This window comes from Nanorana parkeri, unplaced genomic scaffold (assembly GCF_000935625.1).
Source record: "Nanorana parkeri isolate BGI_ZX_2015 unplaced genomic scaffold, ASM93562v1 scaffold178, whole genome shotgun sequence".
Taxonomy (NCBI): Eukaryota; Metazoa; Chordata; class Amphibia; order Anura; family Dicroglossidae; genus Nanorana; species Nanorana parkeri.
Window position 1 is genome coordinate 591,650 of NW_017306446.1, and position 22,763 is coordinate 614,412.

At 50.7% G+C, this 22,763-nt stretch overlaps 1 protein-coding gene across 1 annotated transcript in view; it reads right to left on the reverse strand.

Annotated features, from left to right (window-relative positions):
- PRKAG3 (protein kinase AMP-activated non-catalytic subunit gamma 3) overlaps positions 1-14,990 on the reverse strand; it is a 36,965-nt gene extending 21,975 nt beyond the window's left edge. The window contains exons 1-4 of the mRNA XM_018554925.1: positions 14,765-14,990; positions 6,398-6,443; positions 4,729-4,835; positions 3,562-3,643 (exon numbers count right to left, since the gene is read on the reverse strand). Of these exons, the coding sequence (XP_018410427.1) occupies positions 3,562-3,643; positions 4,729-4,835; positions 6,398-6,443; positions 14,765-14,815 (286 nt within the window). The 5' untranslated portion in view covers positions 14,816-14,990. The remainder of the gene's footprint in view (positions 1-3,561; positions 3,644-4,728; positions 4,836-6,397; positions 6,444-14,764) is intronic.
- Positions 14,991-22,763: the final 7,773 nt, after the last annotated feature.

Here is a 22,763-nt window from a genome sequence, read left to right on the forward strand (position 1 = left end):
CCCCCCCCCCCCCCCTCCCCCGATCAGTTGTACAGCTTGTTCTGCTCACGTATGTGACCCCGCTCATATTGCTGGACTCCGTGACACAGCTGCTTGTACATCCCAGAGCTGCAACTCCATCCTCAGCTATGTGAATTCATCATCCCACAAATCCCACCTCCTTCCCGTCAGTTATTTCAATGCGAAGCCCCTGGGAAAACCCCAAATGAGCTGCCATTGGCACTGAGTTTCGGCTTCCTTGTTTTTTGGGGCATTAAAGGGTCACTCCATTCCAAACTGACATTGGAGAGTTCCCCTGACAGGTCTCTCAGGGACTCGGTGCAGTCTCTGTGGGCCTGCAGTTCCTATTACGAGGGGCTCCCACCATCCCTGTTGGGTTTATTTTTGAACTATTTTAAATTAGGCCTCGTTCACACGAGAAACGGCCGGCACGTACAACTCCGTGCTGCATGCACGGCCGTATCAGGGAGCTCCCGGGAAGGACAGGTGCTGCGTGTGATTCGCACGCAGCCCCCGTCCTTCTCTATGGGAGTACGCCGCCATACGCTCACCCCAAGCGCAGGTCCGTAAGGGTGCGTGTGTCCCGGCTCGGATGCAGACATGATCCATCCCGTCAGCGTACGAGTACGGACACCCGCACGGATGTGCAGGGCAGGTGAGCGTAGGGCGGCGTACGGCCGCGTAGTCCAAGGACAGGGGCTGCCCACTAATCACACACAGCACCTGTCCTTCCCGGGAGCTGCCCGATACGGTCGTGCACTCGTCACGGAGCTGTACATGCCGCCCTTTTCTTGTGTGAATGAGGCCTTATGGAGAATGTAAGAGGAGGAGCTGGGACACACAAAGGTGGTGGTGGTGGATTGGAGGGGGGAAACCCCCAAATTTCTCAGGTGGACAGGAACAGAATCGGGAATTATGGCATGGCAGCACAGCATCCAAGATATACAGTATAGACATGTAAGCTGCAGAAAAATTTGGTTCGGTTCGGATATTTCGTTATTTTGGAATTTGGGATTCGGATTCGTGCGAAAGATGAATTCTCTTTAGTTTCGGATGAGTTTACGAATATTCATTGCGACAACCAGGGGCGTATCTGCCGCGAGGCAAACAAGGCGTTTGCCTCGAGCGGCAGATTCCGGCAGGGCGGCAGATGTACCGGCCCGTGGCCCGCGAGATGGATTCGGACGTACTCGGATGTGCCTGGATGTCCGAATTTTGGAAAATGTGTACGAATTTTGATTAGGAACGGAACGAATCGCACATGTCTAATATAGTATGAGAAGCCAGGGACCGCCCCCGCCCACAAGGCTGCATCTACAGCTAAATTATCAATTTGGATGGAATGATCCTTTAATATATCCAAATTCTTTATTTTAAAGTGTATGTAAGGGCGACATATTTTATTTTTGGATAGAGTAGAGAAGGGTTAGACCTTTCGCCAAGTTTTTATCACTGTCTGTGTCCCTACGGGGGAGATTTACTTCCCCTACAATACATTGTAGGGCAATTAATAGCCGCAGACCTTCGACGGGTCTGACCAAAAGCATATCTACACATCGGGATGACTCACTACCTCTGATGAGCATCTGCACAGGCGCTTACCAGAAGGATGGGGGGATTGAAGCGTCACATTCAAGTAGAGTATCGAACGCGTTTCAGGGATCCAAACCACACCCCCTTCATCAGAGCTTAATTTGACAAATCAAGTATGTGGACCACATCGAGGCCAGGGCCCTACGCCATCAGCTGCCCAAGGCCGTTGTGTGGTTTGGGCGTCCCGCCCAGCTCACTGACATCACTGGTTTCCAGGAGCTCAGTGGGACGCCACCCGGAGCATCTTGCTCAGCTCCCTGGCGTCAGTGAGCTGGCTAGATAGAGCTGGATAGAACATCCCTCCCAGGGGGGCACTGTGGCCGCACCCTCCTGCCACCAACACTGGACAGAGCATCCTGCCCATGGGGATGCTGTGACTGACACCTTGCCCCCCCCCCCCCCCCCATCCCAATCAGATGCCACCTGAGGCGACCCCCTCAGCCTCATTATGGGGACCTGGTCTGACCAAGAGCAGATCTGTACATCGGGCTGACTCTGCGCAGGTCCAATTACACTAGCCCAATTACCACACCAATTGCAATAGCCCAGATATAAATTAATTTCAGGGTCAGGGGGACATTCAAGTAGAGTAGCCCAGGTTACACATCAGGCTGACTCCCTCTGAGAAGCATCTGTATAGACACTTACCAGTAGCTGGGAGAAGCTACCTTCTCCCTCCCTCCTCCTTATGCCCAGCTGAGCCGAGGGGAGGAGGCAGCTGGCAGGTTCCTGGATGGATCTTTACCAGAGAGAGCAGGCAGCTCTGTGCCTGTGTTCTATAAAATTCTCCAACTCGTCGGGACCTCCAACTCCCGTTAGTGCACCCAAGAGAAGTATCAAGCTGTATAATCAGCAGGAGTGCGTCTGCCTCGTGCACCCGATGCCAAAAGCACCGGCGGGAGTTGGAGAACTCAATTACAATTTGGAAGCCGCGCAGGTGTACCTACAGCAAGTGCAGAAGCCGACGAGGATTGCAAAAACTGTGAAGGCTGGCGCACGTGCACTAGCGGCATCTCGTTGAAATCTACAGCGGATGTGACGTCATGAGTTGGAGAGCTCGACGATTTGGCCACCTCGACAGAACACCTGCACTTCTCTCTTCCTGAAGCCATAGAGTGAGCTGCTATAGCTGCACAGTGACAGCACGTCACGTGTGTCTAATAAACAGAGGTCCCCATTAAAGCAGAACTATGAGGTGAGTGATTTCCACTCACCTCATAGTTCTAGCCGACCTGTGCCAGTCTCATTGTCACAGGTCGGCTCAGTAGATCGGGAGGTGAGCGAACACATACCGGCGTTCGCTCACCTCTCGATCCTGTCACGGCTCTCTGCCGTGACAGGGGGAGGGGCTGGATTCCCCCCTCCCCGCTCCGATCCGCCCGTCTAGATAGGCAGAGCCAGGTGTCACTCACGCAGCTGGGCGGATCTCGACATCGTGTCGGGATCCGCTCTGGCTGCGGCGTCTCAGTATACCGGGAGCTGTAGCTTGTGATATACTGAGCTTAGGGTAACGGAAGGACGCTAGTTTGTGTCCTCCCGTTACCCTAAGGAGAACTATGGGGAAAAACACTGACCCCATAGTTCTCCTTTAAGGGTCCTGTGCACACCTCTGCTAGGCACCGCGCCATGTATTGTTTATCTGGTTGAAAGAGCCAGACGTCCCCAGAGTTACAATTGATCAATGAAATGATGGCTGAACAGACAGCTAGCTGCTTGGCATATAAAACCCCCCAATACAAATAGATACACAATATAGCAGGGTTGGGCAAACTCCGGCCCTCCAGGGGCCCTCTGAGAGTCATGCCTGTGGCCGGCAGTCTGGCAATGCCTCATGGGATTTGTAGTCCCACAGCTGGAGGGCCGGAGTTTGATTACCCCAGCACTACACAAGTTACAAGAAAAGGATATTGTGTACAATTGTTCCAACCCCATTATACGGGAGGCCCAGCGGTGTCTGCGGAGACTTACCCACAAAGCAGTGCTGTTTGCTGTCCCAGAGAGGAGCCGCTCGCACCCCATTAGCCACTAATGCCAGGAAGGCTTTCTTTATCTGTGTGCGGAGAGACAGAACGATTGGATGAACACCAAGAAGCAGAATGTACTAAGACGGAACACACCGGACAAATAAACATTCTCTCCTACGCTGGAGGCCAGAAATAAATGTTTAGTTGCTTTTATGTCTCCTGCTCCTACAAGGTGCACCATGGAGCGTGCACAGCAACATTTCCACATCCAACAAGAACCCTATCCATATACATTTCCTGTACGTCTGTGTCCACACGCCATTCTGCCTTCTTAATATCTCCCATTGTAGTCACCTGTGCCCAAGAACTAGTAAACTGTTTTTTTTCATTACTCCCTCACAGCTATAACCCTCTTCCCCAATGTCCCGCCCACTGTGCCCACATCCCCGCCCACCTCTCTACTTTGCCAACCTTGCCAACAGCCTGGGGCCCAGCTGCATGTGTCATGTGACACAAGGCATTGTGGTACCTGGATAATGGCCTGTTCACACCAGACAGTGCGTTCCGGCCCGATTCTGTCCGCAACGCACTGGATCGTATTGCGGCCGGCTCACTTTGTTGTGGGGTGGGATGGAGCGTGGCGGTGCATTGGCCTCAAGGGCACCGTAGCCACACCCTCCGGCCGCAATGCGATCGGCCGCACGGGAACGCAAAGGCACATAAATGCCTGCGGTCCGGTCAGAAAAAATGCTGCAAGCACTATTTTTTCTGCAAAAGTGGAAATACCCTTTACATCAGTGGCCGGTGGACAAGAGCCGCCTTACAATAATGGTCAATAAGAAGCACGTCACCCTTACAGAAAATTAAAAGGATTACTGGTGCAATGCCACTGGCTCTGCCTAGTGAAGTTGGCCCCGGAACTCTGCAGGTACCCTGCTGTGGGAAGTAAATCCACCATTGCCCAAGGAACTTCTTATAACAACCTCTGGAGGAACCCTAGAGGTCCACGGACCCCTGGTTGACAATGGCTGTTGTAGAGTATCAGTAAACGAATGTCCTCCTTTCTATAACGATCCTCTAGCAATCTTTGGAGTATGTAATGATGAACCTCCATATGAAGCAAGCTTAGAACGTCCCAGAGATCGCTTACAAAATTGCCAGCGGTACTGACCTGTAGAGAGGTGTCAAACACGACCAGCTTGCAGCTCGTAGGGATGGCGTCATAGCAGGGACTCTTCATCATTAACTTCATGTAGACCCCGGCATCCTCCCCAAGATCTACAGGGACAGATCACATATTATACAAGATGAATCGATTCATGATATCAGCCCGTGTCTGGATGTTTTTGGTTCCTCTGACCTTCCTGTACTTCTGGACCTGCTGCCGGCATGGTGGGAAATTGGTCCCCCTTTGAACTACAGTCAATAGGGGGGGTCACCTCAATAACGGCAGCATACAGACTGCTTTTTACTGGAAAGAACAAAGCCAAGCATGTGTATGAGAAGGCCCTGATGGAAGCATCCATTCCTTGGCTCATGTGCTGCATAGTAGTTCTGTTAGAATACACATTATTGTTATCTATTGCATCAACTCCTGCAGTATACAATTTCGGTCACTAGATGGCAGTGTTTATAAGTTCTGTTATATATCTATGGTAGATTCTGTTGTATTAAATTAGGTAGAGAATAAAGCTGTGGCTTCCTTCCTGTTAGAGCCAAGCCATGTGCAGCATGCATATCAGACTGTGTGCTTGTGTTTCTCTGTAAGGCTGGGCAAGAAGTTCCAACAAGTTCTTGGCCCAGCAAGCACAATCTAGCCACTGAGTCATTGCCCTGGAACTAGCATGGGGTACAAGTCATGGAATGTCTTGTTTTGCTTTGTGATAGGAGTCCCTTTAAAGCATAAACCTCTTATAAGTTTTGGATGGAGCAGGGAAGGGTTGGAACCCATTGTCAACTGTTCACGGCCATCTGTGCGGGAGACTTTCCCTCACTTCCTGTTGACTTGATGGGCCAGACAGGAAGTGAGGGAAAATCTGCAATTGGGCTGTCTGTGTCATGCTAAAAAGTTCCAGTGTTAGTAAGTGAGCCCTGTAAAAAACTGACAGGGGTTCCAACCCTCCCCCACTCTGGCTGGAGGCACACTATAAGTACAGTCATTGTGCAGCACTACTAAGTAGTAAGCAAAGACTGCTTATGTACAAATATGGATCCCTTATGGTTTAAGATTTGCAAAACTATACATAGAACATACTACCCAACTCCTTTAAATAAAACATTTTGGTCTTATATTAGACCCAGTGATGTATGTAGGTCTCTCTGCTTCAGATCATGGCTGGTGGGAGGAGCCGTCCATAGCTTCCTGATAACATAAAAGCACCCTGCCTCAGTGCTAATTAAAGAGCCCTCAGTGCTGATGCAAGCAGTGGGCTGTCTCTAGGGAGGAGTTATGCAAATATCAGAATGCCCATGTGTCAGGAGGGGTGGGCTTTCCTAAGCAGACTTTATTTGCATGCAAACCACCCGAGGTAATGCCCACGTGTGATGCTGAGGCTCAGGGATTGAAAGAACTGTAATCCAATAAGTGAAGGGCCAGGCCAAGGACAGCCAGGAATGGAGGCGGGCTCTAACTGACTTGCTGCAGCAAGTGCACATTGTAATCTAAACACATTGTGAGAAGCTCACACTGTGCAGGGAAATCAGAGGAAGACATTCCAGTCCAGGAGAGGAGCCGGTACAGCTGTGCAAGACAGAAGGGAAGGCCGGAGGTCAGCTTTAAATAAATACATTTACATTTATGTGCAGGACACAGATTGACTATTGATTGCTTCTAATATTACCTGGGGTGGTAAAAATAGGAAACTCCAGAGCGGGGAAGACTTCCTCCTACAACAAAGACACAAATGTCAGGACAGGGAATGCAGTGCACACTATACAGGGTAATCTATGTGACAGACCGAGAGACAACAACTCAGCACCAAACGTCTCTGCAAATAATTCTAGATACCCCTGAGAATGGCCGCTCCTCAGACACATTGTACATATGTAGAGACAATACATTTCATTGAGTTGTCACCAGAACAAGAGGTAAGTCTGAATGTTCCAATGGGGACACCTGTTCTGGTGACAACTAAGAGAGGAATTTATCTCACATTGTAAAGACCTCCTCTCACTTCCTGTCACGCCTCTGGGACAGGAAGTAAAGGAAAAATCACCCATTCACATGGGACACAGGCAGCAAAAAGAAAAAAGAACTAGCAGGGCATTCAAATACACATAAAAATAAGTTACGTGCACTTAAAAACCTGTCAAGAGAAAATGACATAGCCTCCTATTGATGACCTCCTGAAAATTCTTGGTCACTGACTGAGAATGAGTATTATGCCAGCAAACTCCAGGCTCCCCTGACTTGCTCTTTAACTGCCTGGTGGCTGCATGTGACCCTCTAGTCTAGTGCATGCCATGTGTCCCTTTGGTATGTCCCATGTGGCTCTTTGGTGTTCCCCATGTGGAGCTTTGGTGTTCCCCATGTGGAGCTTTGGTGTTCCCCTTGCGAAACTCCGGAGCTCCCCATGTGGCCCTTTGGTGTTTCCCATATGTTTTTTTTGGTGCTTCTCATGTGGAGCTTTGGTGTTCCCCTTGCGAAACTCCGGAGCTCCCCATGTGGCCCTTTGGTGTTTCCCATATGTTTTTTTTGGTGCTTCTCATGTGGAGCTTTGGTGTTCCCCTTGCGAAACTCCGGAGCTCCCCATGTGGAGCTTTGGTGTTTCCCATTTGTTTTTTTTGGTGTTCCCCATGCAGGCCTTTGGTGTTCCCCATGAGGAACTCTGGAGCTCCCCATGTGTTCCTTTGGTGTTTCTCATGAGGACCTCTGGAGCGCCCCATGTGGCCCTTTGGTGCTCCTCGTATGGCCATTTGGTGCTTCCCATGTGGACCTTTTGTGTTCCCCATGTAGAGTTTTGGAGCTCCCCAATGTGGACCTTTGGTGCTCCTCATGAGATCCTCTGGTGCTTCCCATGCAGTCCTTTGGTGCTCCTCCCGCAACCATTAGACAGCAGTAGTCAATAGCGGTGGTATTGATTTTGTAAATGGGCTGTAATTGCAGTGATCTCTAATCGTCTCATGTAACACATTCCCTGTCTCTGTCTCTTGCAGAATGCATCGAATCTCCAACCATACCTGTACCATGTCCATAGTCTGTTACCTCTAGCAAGTCTCCAGTCTATGACATGAAGTGTGACAGAGCTGTCACTCATAGGAATCCTTTGAATGACGTCTCTTTATTGAAAAGGCATAAAAGCAGCTACAAAGGTTGCTAACATGTTTCAGTCCCCCAAAGGACCTTAATCCTAGCAGTCTATGGCTATTCAATGTACCAGCACATATAATGAATGTTATGTGTGGCCCCCTGGTGACATCAAGGACCCTTATATCTTGCTAATTGAAAACAAACTACCCAACTGATATCTTTATTAGGGGTTCAGTTCAGTCAACCGCCATCCTCTTTCATCTCTCTGGATCCTCAGCAGAGGGATCTGAGTTCCCACCTGAAGGATATAAGATTATCCGTCCCCCAGTCTGACTTGTCAGCGCCTGTGGCAGGAACAGACCAGAATCTATACCAGGGAGATGTCTGTCGGCATCCAAACGCACAGACAGGGCAATTTGCCTTCTTTCCATTTGTTGTGGGCGATAGAACTTAATGAAATATAACGATTTCTAACAAGAATAATTCCGCACATCAGCGCTGTGCCTGTCAGCGTTCAGCACGACTTGCTGGTGTGAACGCGCTCTCCATCTTTTAACATTTACAAATGATGACACAGAAAAATGTTGATCTTTTCTGGTTTTCAATGCTTTGAATGTCAAAAGCCATACTTTGTTTTTTTAATACAGCACATGCTTTCAGTGAAGTGTCACGCATGCATGAGGACAGGGCCGGTGCTAGACTATTTTGCACCCTAGGCAAGACCAGCTAGCCCCCCCCCAGACACCCTCCGGCGCCACTCCATTCTCCTGCTGGCTAGCTTCCGCAGGCGACAGGTGAACGTAGGCAGCTATGAGCAATAGCCAGTCTGCTATTGGCTATTTTATTTTAAATAGCCAATAGCAGACTGGCTATTAAAACACTACATACGGAGCACAGCGGAGCGGACTTGGGTGGGTTCTCAGTGGGTGGGTTCAATAGTCAGCCTGCCATTAGCTTTTGCAATTTTGAAATAGACAGGGGGTGAGTGGTCAAGGCTGCACCCTAGGCATCAGTGCGCCCTAGTTTGCCTAGTGACAGCACCGGCCCTGCATAAGGAAGATATATTGGTCCTGCATTGTACTTGGTGATGTCAGCGTGCGATTGCCAGAGAAGAGGCTGTGGGGGACCGTTCACACAGCATGGAGGACGCATGCCAGGGTGAGTGAAAGGTTATTACAGTGTGATGCTTTAACATTATGCCCCATTCACACTGAGAGGATTGCAAATCGCGCGTTTGTCATTTTGTGTGATATCACGTGGTTTTCCGCGCAAATGATTGCAGTGGACCGAGTGTAATCGCGCGACGTCCGCGCCAAAAAAGGGTCCTGCAGTAGCGGCGCGCGACAGCGACGAGCACAGCTCCATTGACTTGATATCGCGCGGAAATGGGGCCTAAGACTTAAAGAGCCTTTAACCTTTGCAGTAAATGGGGGAGGGAGGGGGTCCTACTCCCTACTGCAAGGGTGTTTTCTCAGTCATTCAGCTATCAGAGCTCAGCTTTAATACGAAGTAGTAGAGCCACCGAGGACAGACCCCCAAAGGGCAGTAGTAAAGGGAAAAAGCAAACAAAGAAAAATACATTTTGCCTTATTGTTATTTTATTTCACATGACTACAGAGGAGTAAAATATGCAGAAAAGGCACTATAAATAAAATAGTATAAAAGGCAATAAAATAAAAAGGCGCTACCAGTAAAAACAGCAAAATCCCCCATCGGATTGTGTTCATCCATCATCACATAGAAATAATTCGCTCTCCCAGCCTGCAATCCACATTAATCCTCAGATCACTCATCCGCTCGCTCTGCTCAATGTGGGCCAACCGCACGCACATCACCGTCTGCCCCTTCTGTGGAATGGTAAGGACAAGTGCGGGAGGATGAAAAGGTGAGGGTCATACCCTACATGAGCTCACATCCCCAACCCCTCAGAATCTGCAACATAGACTGAGGAGATGGAAGTCGATGGAGAGACGCTCCGCACTGCCCACAGCAGTCCCAGCCAGATAAGAAAAAAGTGGTGCTCGCAGTGATGAATTACCACGGATGGCGCCGTGCAAACACAGGAAAGTCAGGAAATCACCAGCACTCAGTAGTATAGATAAATATGTCCCTTTTATTGGACAGAAAGCGTCACAGACATCCAAATAAACCGATGTTTCGGGGCCGCGCAGGGTCCCTTCCTCAAGGCAGAAAGATGTGATGTCTGTGACGCTTTCTGTCCAATAAAAGGAACATATTTATCTATAAACTGAGGAGAAACATTGTGCCCACCATGCATTCAATTTAGAGAAAAACAAAAGTCTGTCCGGGAGCAGATTAGATACTCGGAACGCGTTACTTATCAGCAGCTCCGGGAGGACAGAGACAGGAGAGGTGGATGGTGACAAAAGCAAGATACACTATATTGCCAAAAGTATTGGGCCCCTCCCCCTCCAAATCATTGGATTCAGGTGTTCCGTGACATTTCCTTGCTACTAAATACTCTGCGGTCATCTGTTAGTGATATTATAACAAAGTGGAAGCAACTGGGAACAACAGCAACTCAGCCACGAAAAATGACAGAGCGGGGTCAGCGTATGCTGAAGCGCACAGTGCACAGAAGTCGCCAACTGTCTGCAGAGTCAATAGCTACAGACCTCCAAACTTCATGTGGCCTTCAGATTGGCACAACAACAGTGCGTAGAGAGCTTCATGGAATGGGTTTCCATGGCCGAGCAGCTGCATCCAAGCCTTACATCACCAAGTGCAATGCAAAGCGTCGGATGCAGTGGTGTAAAGCACGCCGCCACTGGACTCTAGAGAAGTGGAGACGTGTTCTCTGGAGTGACCAATCACACTTCTCTGTCTAGCAATCCGATGGACGTGTCTGGGTTTGGCGGTTGCCAGGAGAACGGTACTTGCCTGACTGCATTGTGCCAAGTGTAAAGTTTGGTGGAGGGGGGATTATGGTGTGGGGTTGTTTTTCAGGGTTTGGGCTTGGCCCCTTAGTTCCAGTGAAGGGAACTCTTAAGGCATCAGCATACCAAGACATTTTGGACAATTTCATGCTCCCAACTTTGTGGGAACAGTTTGGGGATGGCCGCTTCCTGTTCCAACATGAGTGCACAAAACAAGGTCCATGAAGAGATGGATGGGGGAGGTTGGGGTGGAGGAACATGACTGGCCTGCACAGTCCTGACCTCAACCCGATAGAACGGCCTTCTCCTCCAACATCAGTACCTGACCAAACAAATGGTCCAACATTCCCATAGACACACTCCTAAACCTTGTGGACGCCTTCCCAGAAGAGTTGAAGCTGTTATAGTGGCAAAGGGCGGAGCCAACCCAATATTGAACCCTACAGACTAAGACTGGGATGCCATTAAAATTCATGTGCGTGTGTAGGTAGGTGCAGTACGGCCGATGGCCACTAGATGCCCCCATGTGGCCCTGGAGATAGATGCAGCTCTGGCCTGGGGAGACTCTGTGTCCCAGGAGAGTTGATTTATAGGGGGTGCCCGAGAGAGGAAGTCAAGTCAGTTGTGGAGAGCAGTACAGGAGAGCAGAAGTCGAAGACTGTCTGCAGAGTCTCTGGAGAGAGACTGATTCTTGGACATAGGCTGGTCCATGGGAAGGATAGGACCAGGCCAAGGACTATGTAGAGCTACTGAGATTCCCTAGTTTCCCCTGGAGGGCGGAAACCTCCGAGCTAGGACTGACAAGGATGGGATTCCGGAGAATAGTGAGAAGCTGTAGTACTGACGATATTTGCCAGTGGGCCTCTGGCCGAAGTAAGTCGTGGACTCTGGGCTGCACCTGGGCTGTTCTTCTCTCTCTCTAATTTGTATCACTATGCAACTATCAAGATCTGTGCCGTCATCCCAACCGGGGGTGGCTGAACGTATACACTGTTCTGTTAATACCTTCAAGTAAAACCAAGAAAAGACTATCTGTGTGGACTGGTTCTTCTCCCTCCAACCTCTGAGAAGGTGGGGTTCTGCAGGAGTGTGATGTTGGACTGTATCCCAAAGGGGACACACACGCAACACCCCAAGAGTGAACCCCGCCTACACGTGTAAAGGCCGGCGTCCCAATACTTTTGACAATATAGTGTATGTGCTGAAGTAGTATTAACCTCTCACACTTTTTTTAATAATGAATCCAAACAAATATACATCACCCAGCAAAGGATTTTAGGGCTGTTAATGATTAAAATTTTTGTGTTCGATTAATCGAAATTTATGATCAAAAGCATTTTAATCGATCAAAAATATTAACGATTAATCAAGGCATTAATCGTTAATTTCCGCAGCCCTAAAGGATTTCTTTACATTTTTGTCCAACCACTTACAGTCATCATTTTTCCAAACAGCTCCAACTCTCTCAGCTCGGCTTCCCTGAACTTCCTGTCCAGTACAAGATCACAAAGGGCAGAGCAGTCTCCAGCAGCCGTCCATCTACTAGCTTGGAGAAGGAGAAGTGGGAAGCTGAGAGCAGGGGAACGTCTCGCCTTGCTGTGTCTGTGTTTGTGGAGACACACACAGCTAGCACACACAAGGACGGCTCCATAGGACCCTGCGAGGGAAAGGAGCCACCCTGAGGCCTTGTTCACACCAAGCGCAGAGCAGGTGCAGACCGGATCAAAACTGCGTCCAATGTATTCCTATGGTATTTTGACCTCCAGTTCACATGGCAGCGTGCGGATCCAGGCCAGATCCAGACCGGATGAAAAAAATGCGGCAAGCCCTATTTTATCTGCTCTGGATCTGGTCTGGAACGCATCAAAAACACATGCAAGTGCCTGAAAGCCCATGTTAGGCCTTGTTCACACCAAATGCAGACCAGATCCGGTCAGGTTTCTGCACACGCAGTGTAGTGGGTGCGTTTTGGATGCGTTTAGGGCCGGTTTTGGTAAAAAAAAAAAAATATTATTTTTTTTTTACGTTTAACATGGACTTTCAGGCACTTGCATGCGTTTTTTAGTTTTAGATGCGTTTTTGATGCGTTCCAGACCAGATAAAATAGGGCTTGCCGCATTTTTTTCATCCGGTCTGGATCTGGCCTGGATCCGCACGCTGCGATGTGAACTGGAGGTCAAAATACCATAGGAATACATTGGACGCAGTTTTGATCCGGTCTGCACCTGCTCTGGTCCGGATCTGCTCCGCGCTTGGTGTGAACAAGCCCTAAAACTTTTTTTTTTTTAACCAAAACCGGCCCTAAACGCATCCAAACCGCGTTTAAAACGCGTCTAAAACGCGGCACAACCCACTGCACTGCGTGTGCAGAAACCTGACCGGATCTGGTCTGCATTTGGTGTGAACAAGGCCTAAAACAGGATACCAGGGCCAGTGCTCAGGGGACCAGCTGATCCTACAGGACACATCAAGGAGCAGCGTCCATTGTAAGTGATTTCATCTGTATATAAAATAGCTTACATTTTTTTTGACTTTAATATCACTTTGAATTGTATGAAAACCAAAGATTTTTTTGTATTGCAGCGTATTGGTTTTCACACGCGGTGGCTGCATTAGTTTTATTTTCTTTAAGGCTTGTCTGGAGATCCAACCAGTCAGACACTTCCTGTCCTAGGGTACAAAATGCTCACGCTGGGTACACATGGTTAGAACTAGGGATGCACCAATACCAGTTTTTCGGTATCGAGTACCGCTATTTTTTTCCCAGTACTCGCCGATATTGAGTACCGTTGCCGTGTGTCCAGATGATCAGGAAGTCAGGCGGCGGATCATGAGGTGCCCTCCGGCTTCCTGATTGCTGAAGTGAAGCCGGCTTCCTAGACAATCAGGAAGCTGGGCGTCACACCGTGACCCGCCTCCTGGCTTTCTAACTGGCAGGAAGCAGGTGTCACTTGTTGCTAGGTAGTGTGGCTTCCTGACCAATCAGGAAGCAGGACGCGAGTTATGACTTGCCACCAGGCTTCCTGATTGGTTAGGAAGCCAGGCCGCTTACCAACAAGTGAAGCCAGGTTCCTAGCCAATCAGGGAGCCGTGCGGCACATCATAACTCACCGCCCGGCTTCCTGATTGGAAAGGAAGCCGGCTCCATGCTCCCTCGGCAATTGTGGCGAGAGGGAGATCGGAGGTAAGTATCGGAGCATTTGGGGCGAGTACTCGCCAAAATACTCGGTATCAACACTGATACCAATACTAGTATCGGTATCGGTGCATCTCTAGTTAGAAGTGCAATAAAAAATACATTTTGCACATTTTTGTTGTATTTTCAGATCTAATGGCGTCCAATCGATTATCAATTACGACCGTAGTCAGAAAATAAAAAGGAGCGGGAAGGAAAGTTTCTTGAATGAACGCTTATTCTATCAGCGAATTGGGTTTTCGTTCCGGAATCTCCATCCAAAATCAAACGTTGGAATTATAAGTCATTTCGAATGACAAACAAAATTTGGAGAATTCTGTCAAATTTTTGTTTGCATTACGGAATGTTCTGATGAGATTTTTCACATGAACGTCTACCAGAGCAAGGCCGGCTTCAGTCCCTGAATCATATCTATGGAGGAGCAGCGTTGTCACCCCAGGCTGCTTGCTTTATTTGGACTACAACACCTCCCCCTTTCCTCATCTCCATTTCATACGGAGGTAGATAGATGGAATGATATATAGGGAGGGGGGTAGATAGATGGAATGATATATAGGGAGGGGGGGTAGATAGATGGAATGATATATAGGGAGGGTGGTAGATAGATGGAATGATATATAGGGAGGGGGGTAGATAGATGGAATGATATATAGGGAGGGGGGGTAGATAGATGGAATGATATATAGGGAGGGTGGTAGATAGATGGAATGATATATAGGGAGGGGGGTAGATAGATGGAATGATATATGGGGGGGAGGGGGGCAGATAGATATATATCAGACATTTCTACATAGAGACAATACTCCTCTCGGTATCGAACTGACCCCCAGGGATTGATGGGCACTCCCCCCCATGTCTCTCTCACCTGCTCGGGGTCATCGCTCTCCATGACCTCCATGGCACACTCCACCTCCATGTCTGCACCTCCGCCGGCTCTCTATCCCATCTTATCTGCTTCTATTCTGGTGTCCTCGCAGCGTTCAGCTCCACGTCGTCCTCCTCCTCCTGTGTGTGCGGACTGAGGCTGGCCTCCTCCCCGATCCTCCTCCCTCCGCTCCTCGTCTTCACAACATTTGCTGTCCGGATTGAATGTCAGACGCGGGCTGGCAGCTCCCGGGGAGTGGAGAGTCCCGGGATCGGGGCACCTGCTACACAGAGCTGGCTGAGCCCAGCACATTCCGGGCACTGCCAGCCACCCGAGAGGGGGCGGCACCGGCTCAATCACCGACCGGGGTCACCACGGAGCCCAACCTGCAGATATACACAGCCAGCGATCCTAATAATATATAATACAACCTCCATCCATCTGTATGAAGGCACAGTACAACCTCCATCCATCTGTATGATGGCACAGTACAACCTCCATCCATCTGTATGATGGCACAGTACAACCTCCATCCATCTGTATGATGGCACAGTACAACCTCCATCCATCTGTATGATGGCACAGTACAACCTCCCTCCATCTATATGATGGCACAGTACAACCTCCATCAATCTGTATGATGGCACAGTGCAACCTCCATCCATCTGTATGAAGGCACAGTGCAACCTCCATCCATCTGTATGAAGGCACAGTACAACCTCCATCCATCTGTATGATGGCACAGTACAACCTCCATCCATCTGTATGATGGCACAGTACAACCTCCATCCATCTGTATGATGGCACAGTACAACCCCCATCCATCTGAACAGTACCAGTCACTCCCCTTCTGTATGGTGGCACAGTGTACCCCGCCCCCCCTTTCCCCGTCTGTATAGAAGTCGCTGCCACACCTCTGTTTTCTCTCTCAGTAGATGCTCAGTACTACTTCTACTATTGCCATTCCTGGAGCATATATTCCAAGTCATATTCTAGGTGTGTTCTGGCATCCAAATAATGTTGCAATCAGGACAGTCTCATAACATAGACCCAGCACCCTGACCGCCTGGTCCAGACACATTAGGGGTCCTTTATGGGCAGACAGGTGAATTCAGCATCAGCAAGTACAGGAGAGGGCGAGTCTTTATAAATAGACCTTTGTACTCGCTCACCCACCCGCTGGCAATGTCACATCCTGGTCTGGTGACCCATTACTATGTCCTCAGGGTCTCCTAGACATCACATGCTCCATGTTCTTCAGACACTCATAAAAGCTCGCTAGAGCCAGGAGGACTCTGCAGCAGGTCATGTAAACAACCTGAAAACTCTGGCTTGGGTCTGAGATCCTGACGCGTTCCTCTATGGATGAGGTTATGCGCAGCTAGAGAATCTGTCCCCCTCCTTCACCTGGCACCAGTCCCTGGGAGCTCTCAAAGTTCTCAACAAGCCGGAGCCTGGATGTGCCAACCCTTCTCATGCTGCCAGTCCACTTGTAGATCCCTGGCAGAGGTCTGATGTAGCGGCCCGGAAGAAAGAAGAAGCTGAAGAGATACATCACATTCTTCAACCAGGTGCCGCCAGAGAATGCGTCCCTCACAAGTTGGACCCCTTTCAGCACAACATTCAGACCAAGGACACACCGTTGCCACATCGCCCGGACACGTAGCCCATCATTGAGTAAATTCCAAGAGGCATCACTTAAGCCCACCAGGGCTGTCTCTCTTGGCTGTCTCTCCTCTCTCCTGGCTGTCTCTCCTCGCTTATCCTCCTGGCTGTCTCTCCTCGCTCTCTCACCTGGCTGTCTCTCCTCTCCTGGCTGTCTCTCCTCTCTCCTGGCTGTCTCTCCTCGCTCATCCTCCTGGCTTTCTCTCCTCACTCTCTCACTTGGCTGTCTCGCCTCAATCTCCCCTGGCTGTCTCTCCTCTCGCTCTCCTGGCTGTCTCTCCTCCCTCTCCCCTGGCTGTCTCTCCTCCCTCTCCCCTGTCTGTCTCTCCTCCCTCTCCTGGCTGTCTCTCCTCACTCTCTCACTTGGCTCTCTCTCCTCCCTCTCCTGACTGTCTCTCCTCCCTCTCCTGGCTGTCTCTCCTCACTTGGCTCTCTCTCCTCCCTCTCCTGACTGTTTCTCCTCTCCTGGCTGTCTCTCCTCCCTCTCCTGGCTGTCTCTCCTCCCTCTCTCCTGACTGTCACCTCCCTCTCCCCTGGCTGTCTCTCCTCCCTCTCCTGGCTGTCTCTCCTCACTCTCTCACTTGGCTCTCTCTCCTCCCTCTCCTGACTGTCTCTCCTCCCTCTCCTGGCTGTCTCTCCTCACTTGGCTCTCTCTCCTCCCTCTCCTGACTGTTTCTCCTCTCCTGGCTGTCTCTCCTCCCTCTCCTGGCTGTCTCTCCTCCCTCTCTCCTGACTGTCTCTCCTGGCTTTCTCTCCTGACTGTCTCTCCTCCCTCTCCTGGCTGTCTCTCCTCCCTCTCCTGGTTTTCTCTCCTCACTCTCTCCTGACTGTCTCTCCTCCCTCTCCTGGCTGTCTCTCCTCACTCTCTCCTGACTGTCTCTCCTCACTCTCTCCTGGCTGTCTCTCCTCACTCTCTCCTGGCTGTCTCTCCTCACTCTCTCCTGGCTGTCTCTCCTCACTCCCTCCTGACTGTCTCTCCTCACTCCCTCCTGACTGTCTCTCCTCACTCTCCCCTGGCTGTCTCTCCTCACTCTCTCCTGGCTGTCTCCCCTCCCTCTCTCCTGGCTGTCTCTCCTCGCTCTCTCCTGGCTGTCTCTCCTCGCTCTCTCCTGGCTGTCTCTCCTCGCTCTCTCCTGGCTGTCTCTCCTCGCTCTCTCCTGGCTGTCTCTCCTCGCTCTCTCCTGGCTGTCTCTCCTCGCTCTCTCCTGGCTGTCTCTCCTCGCTCTCTCCTGGCTGTCTCTCCTCGCTCTCTCCTGGCTGTCTCTCCTCGCTCTCTCCTGGCTGTCTCTCCTCGCTCTCTCCTGGCTGTCTCTCCTCGCTCTCTCCTGGCTGTCTCTCCTCGCTCTCTCCTGGCTGTCTCTCCTCGCTCTCTCCTGGCTGTCTCTCCTCGCTCTCTCCTGGCTGTCTCTCCTCGCTCTCTCCTGGCTGTCTCTCCTCGCTCTCTCCTGGCTGTCTCTCCTCGCTCTCTCCTGGCTGTCTCTCCTCGCTCTCTCCTGGCTGTCTCTCCTCGCTCTCTCCTGGCTGTCTCTCCTCGCTCTCTCCTGGCTGTCTCTCCTCGCTCTCTCCTGGCTGTCTCTCCTCGCTCTCTCCTGGCTGTCTCTCCTCGCTCTCTCCTGGCTGTCTCTCCTCGCTCTCTCCTGGCTGTCTCTCCTCGCTCTCTCCTGGCTGTCTCTCCTCGCTCTCTCCTGGCTGTCTCTCCTCGCTCTCTCCTGGCTGTCTCTCCTCGCTCTCTCCTGGCTGTCTCTCCTCGCTCTCTCCTGGCTGTCTCTCCTCGCTCTCTCCTGGCTGTCTCTCCTCGCTCTCTCCTGGCTGTCTCTCCTCGCTCTCTCCTGGCTGTCTCTCCTCGCTCTCTCCTGGCTGTCTCTCCTCGCTCTCTCCTGGCTGTCTCTCCTCGCTCTCTCCTGGCTGTCTCTCCTCGCTCTCTCCTGGCTGTCTCTCCTCGCTCTCTCCTGGCTGTCTCTCCTCGCTCTCTCCTGGCTGTCTCTCCTCGCTCTCTCCTGGCTGTCTCTCCTCGCTCTCTCCTGGCTGTCTCTCCTCGCTCTCTCCTGGCTGTCTCTCCTCGCTCTCTCCTGGCTGTCTCTCCTCGCTCTCTCCTGGCTGTCTCTCCTCGCTCTCTCCTGGCTGTCTCTCCTCGCTCTCTCCTGGCTGTCTCTCCTCGCTCTCTCCTGGCTGTCTCTCCTCGCTCTCTCCTGGCTGTCTCTCCTCGCTCTCTCCTGGCTGTCTCTCCTCGCTCTCTCCTGGCTGTCTCTCCTCGCTCTCTCCTGGCTGTCTCTCCTCACTCTCTCCTGGCTGTCTCTCCTCACTCTTCACTGGCTGTCTCTCCTCCCTCTCCTGGCTGTCTCTCCTCCCTCTCCCCCAAAAAACCCCCAAACCTCCCACACAGTGCTAGAGTGTTCGGGTTCTGCTTGAAGAAAAGGTGAGCAGTGTATAGACCAGTACGGACGTGTGTGGGATACATCGGTATATAAAGAAGTTGATAGAAGTTGCAATCCTAATTGAAGACGTTCATTGTTTTGGGTTTAATGTGTGGGGAGGGAAGCCGGGCCGCCGGGGCCCCTCCCTGGCACCCGGCACCGTGCCAGATGTTACTGGGCAATCTTCAGAAGTTTCCTTCAAGGTTCCCGCTATGGCCGAGTGTTCCGGGAGATATCGGGTGAAGCAATGTTCCACGTGTCCGCCTCTAGAGTGTGAAGTCTTTGCCCGGACGGGACTCGTGTCGTCTGATGACCGTACGCAGCTTCATATTGAGTCTGAAGATAATGGAGTCAATGAATTGCTGTACAGCAAGCCATGCAGGAATGCTAAAGCAAGAAAGCTCACCTGTTGTGTGTTCACATTAGCTGCCAAATCACTGCTGGGAGGGGGAGCAGGGAGCTGCGGAGTTTATGCTGGAAGGGGGAACAGGGGAAGCTGAGCTGCTAAGAAACTGCTGGGTGGGGTGACAGGAAGAGCCGATCTGCTGTGTCAGTGCAAGGAGAGGGAGAAAGGAGGGGGGGGCTGATAAATCACTGCTTGGAGGGGATGCAGGAAGATCTGAGCTACTCTGTTGCTGCTCCTGCTGTACTGCTGCTACTGCTGTACGGAGGATCTGAACTGCTGAGTTACTGCTTAGAGGGGGAGCAGGAAAAGCTGAGCTGCTGAGTGAAAGCTAGTAGAGGGAGCAGGGTAAGCTGAGCTGCTGAGTCACTGCTTAGAGGGGGAGCAGGAAAAGCTGAGTTGCTGCTGTGAGGGGCAGCAAGGGGAGCTAAACAGCTGCTTTATTGCAGCAGTGGAAGGAAAAGAAGGGAGAGCTGAGCTGCTGAGTTACTGTTTGGATGCATAGCAAGGAAACTGAGCTGCCGAGTCATTGCAGGAAGGTGGAGCAGAGAGAGCTGAGCTGCTGAGTCACTGCTGAGAGGGGGATCTGGGCTGCTGAATTGCTGCTCCGATGGGTAGCAAGAGGCACTGAGCTGCTGAATGTATGCAGGAAGGGGGAGCAGGGAGAGCTGAGCTGCTGAGTCAATGCTAACAGAGGGTGCAGGAACATCTGAGTTGCTGAGTTACTGCTGTGGTAGCAAGAGGCACTGAGCTGCTGAGTCACTGCAGGAAGGGGGAGCAGAGAGAGCTGAGGAGTCAATGCTTGGAGGAGGAACAGGGGGATCTGACGGGTAGCAGGGGAACTGAGCAGCTGAGTCACTGCAGGAAGGGGGAGCAGAGAGAGCTGAGGAGTCAATGCTTGGAGGAGGAACAGGGGGATCTGATGGGTAGCAGGGGAACTGAGCTGCTGAGTCACTGCAGGAAGGGGGAGCGGAGAGAGCTGGGATTCTGTGTCACAGCAGGGAGGGGGTGCAGAATGACGTGGCCATTTCCTGAGCGTCTCCTGCCCCAGGAGAAGGCCTCATAAACCCTGCGGGCCGCACATATAGACAGCTGGAAGAAGATTGCGGCCGGCAGGGGGTTTCCTTCCCCTTCACGTCTCTTTATTTCACATTTTGCAGAGCTCAGTGAGCTTGGGTTGTGGTCACACATTTGGGACAAGATGTTTTGTAACACGAGCACACACATCGTCCAAAAAAAGAAATTGGTGATGATGTTAAACGGAGGTAAATATTTGTACGTCGCAGCTGGAAATGCGATCGGGCCGACATACTAGATGTGACCGGGCGCAGTTGCTGTAAGGTGACTCGGCGGGGAAGGGGGAATAAGCATATTAGGGTGCCGGAAAAACATGATAGCTGCTAATTCCATCCCTGAGCTCCACTCTCAGCATCTCCCACCCGGAGCTCATATTAACCCCGGACACTCCCCGGATCCAACTTCACCACCACAATCTATCCCCAGAACTGACATCCACATACAAGAATCAATGAGGAGGAAAGGGAGCTTATTTCTCCAGATCTTCGCAGTAATCCAGAGCGAGACTTGGAGCTTCCTGTAATAGAGACCGCTCACTGCTGCTAATCTTTTTATTAAAAGACTCAAGCAACGTTTATATAAAAAAGTAACAAAACATAACCATAATATTAACTGTACAGAAATAAACCATAAATATACAGTACACCTCCATATTATATACACACTGTATATACAGACAGGCAATAAAGCCTAATCACTGAAAAAATTGACTCAAGCTTCAAGATCTACAACCTATTTACATGAAGCAGCAAGCCTGCAGTGGGTGGGACATGCTGGCTCCTCCCACAGCTCTGCTCTCTGCACAGGAATGTTATTTTTGCCACCTTTATCCCACTGGAGAGAATTCTTTTCACTTCCTGTCCCATAGCCACCGCATAAAGTGAGAGGAAACTCTCCAGTGTGCCCTTGACAGATGTCACGTGTCGCAAGATTTCCCCTCGATTGCTGTTCTAGTGACAAATGTAAAATTGTGGCTTTTCCCTCTCGTTCAGTACCGAGGCGAGGCTCACTATGACAGACATTAACCTTTTATCCACAGATATTCCCCACAGTACTTTTTTTTTGCCTCTAGATGTCCTCATTCTGATGGTCGGCGTCATCGAACCAACTTTCTCTGAGCCCAGGTCATCTTGGAGCCGCCCCCAGCCTGCGACTGGACAGCAAAAAAAAAGAAGCATCACAGTGACAGGCTCATCTCTCTGCTCTCTACTCCCATCAGCATACTTTTTGTCAGAAAAGGGCACTATATTGGCTTTTTGTGCTGCTTCTTCCTCTCACACTTCAGCTCTGCTGTACAGGGACTGCAAGAGGCTGATACCGGGTCATATTCAGGTACTGACCACGGCGGGTAAATTTAACGGTTAAAAATACGTTTTGGGGGGTTTTAACATATGTGTGCACAAATTAAAAAATTGCTCCGGTCTCGACCTGGCATCCATATAGGCACGCAACACCTAAATCTAACACAGACGTCACAATAAATCAGTGCCAGGGGTGCTATACTTTAGGGGAGGAAAGCCTAGGCACTCCAGCTGTTGTGGAACTACAAGTCCCATGAGGCATTGCAAGACTCTGACAGCCAAAGTCATGATGGGACTTGTAGTGTCCGCATGCCCGGAGTGCAGAGGTTGCCTTGTCTATGGCAGGGCCCTCCAGCTGATATGGCACTACATGTCCCATGAGGCATTGCAAGACTCTGACAGCCACTCATGACTCCCAGAGGCAGATGCTTGATGTCTACCCGTGGTCTATGGACACAGGCTGCCTATAAAAATGATCTCAGGCAGATTACCGGGAGAGAGGAGACTGAGGACATGCTGGATCTGGTGATTAGGAGCGGGAGACAACGTATGGAAATGCATTATAGAAACACAGATGTATTTTTAGTCTTTCCATAGATACCGGGTACAGTGATTTGTGTGCCATTGACATGCATTGGATTATTTTTAGCTGTCTTTTGTAGTGATCGGTGACGCTGCGTCCATAGAAGTCACTGTGCTGTCCTTCAGCCCGTCTGTGATTTAACTGGGACCAGGTGGCCTGGGGAGTGACTGATCGGCTCTGGTCACCGACACAATATCCTTTGATTGACAGCTAGTAACACAATGACCCGAGTTTGTGCCAACCCGTCACCCTGGTGCAGTTGACTTAACCTATTTGTAGGGCTCCGGGGCAGATTTGTTGTGGTGCCGCGGTGCAGCTGTTGCCATAACTCCCCATAGGAAGTGTTTGTATTTCATGTTTAGTTTCTTGTCACAGAGACGTTATAAAAGGAAACTATTAGCAACTATCTTAGGAACTGTAACAGTTCAGTAACGTGAGCCCTTAAAGGCCAAGTCCACCTTTGGCACCATGTTCCAGACAGATTTAGGGTGCAATGTGGAACATGGTGGCATTCCACAGCACCCCCCTCCCCCCCCTTAACCCACTACTCTCGTTT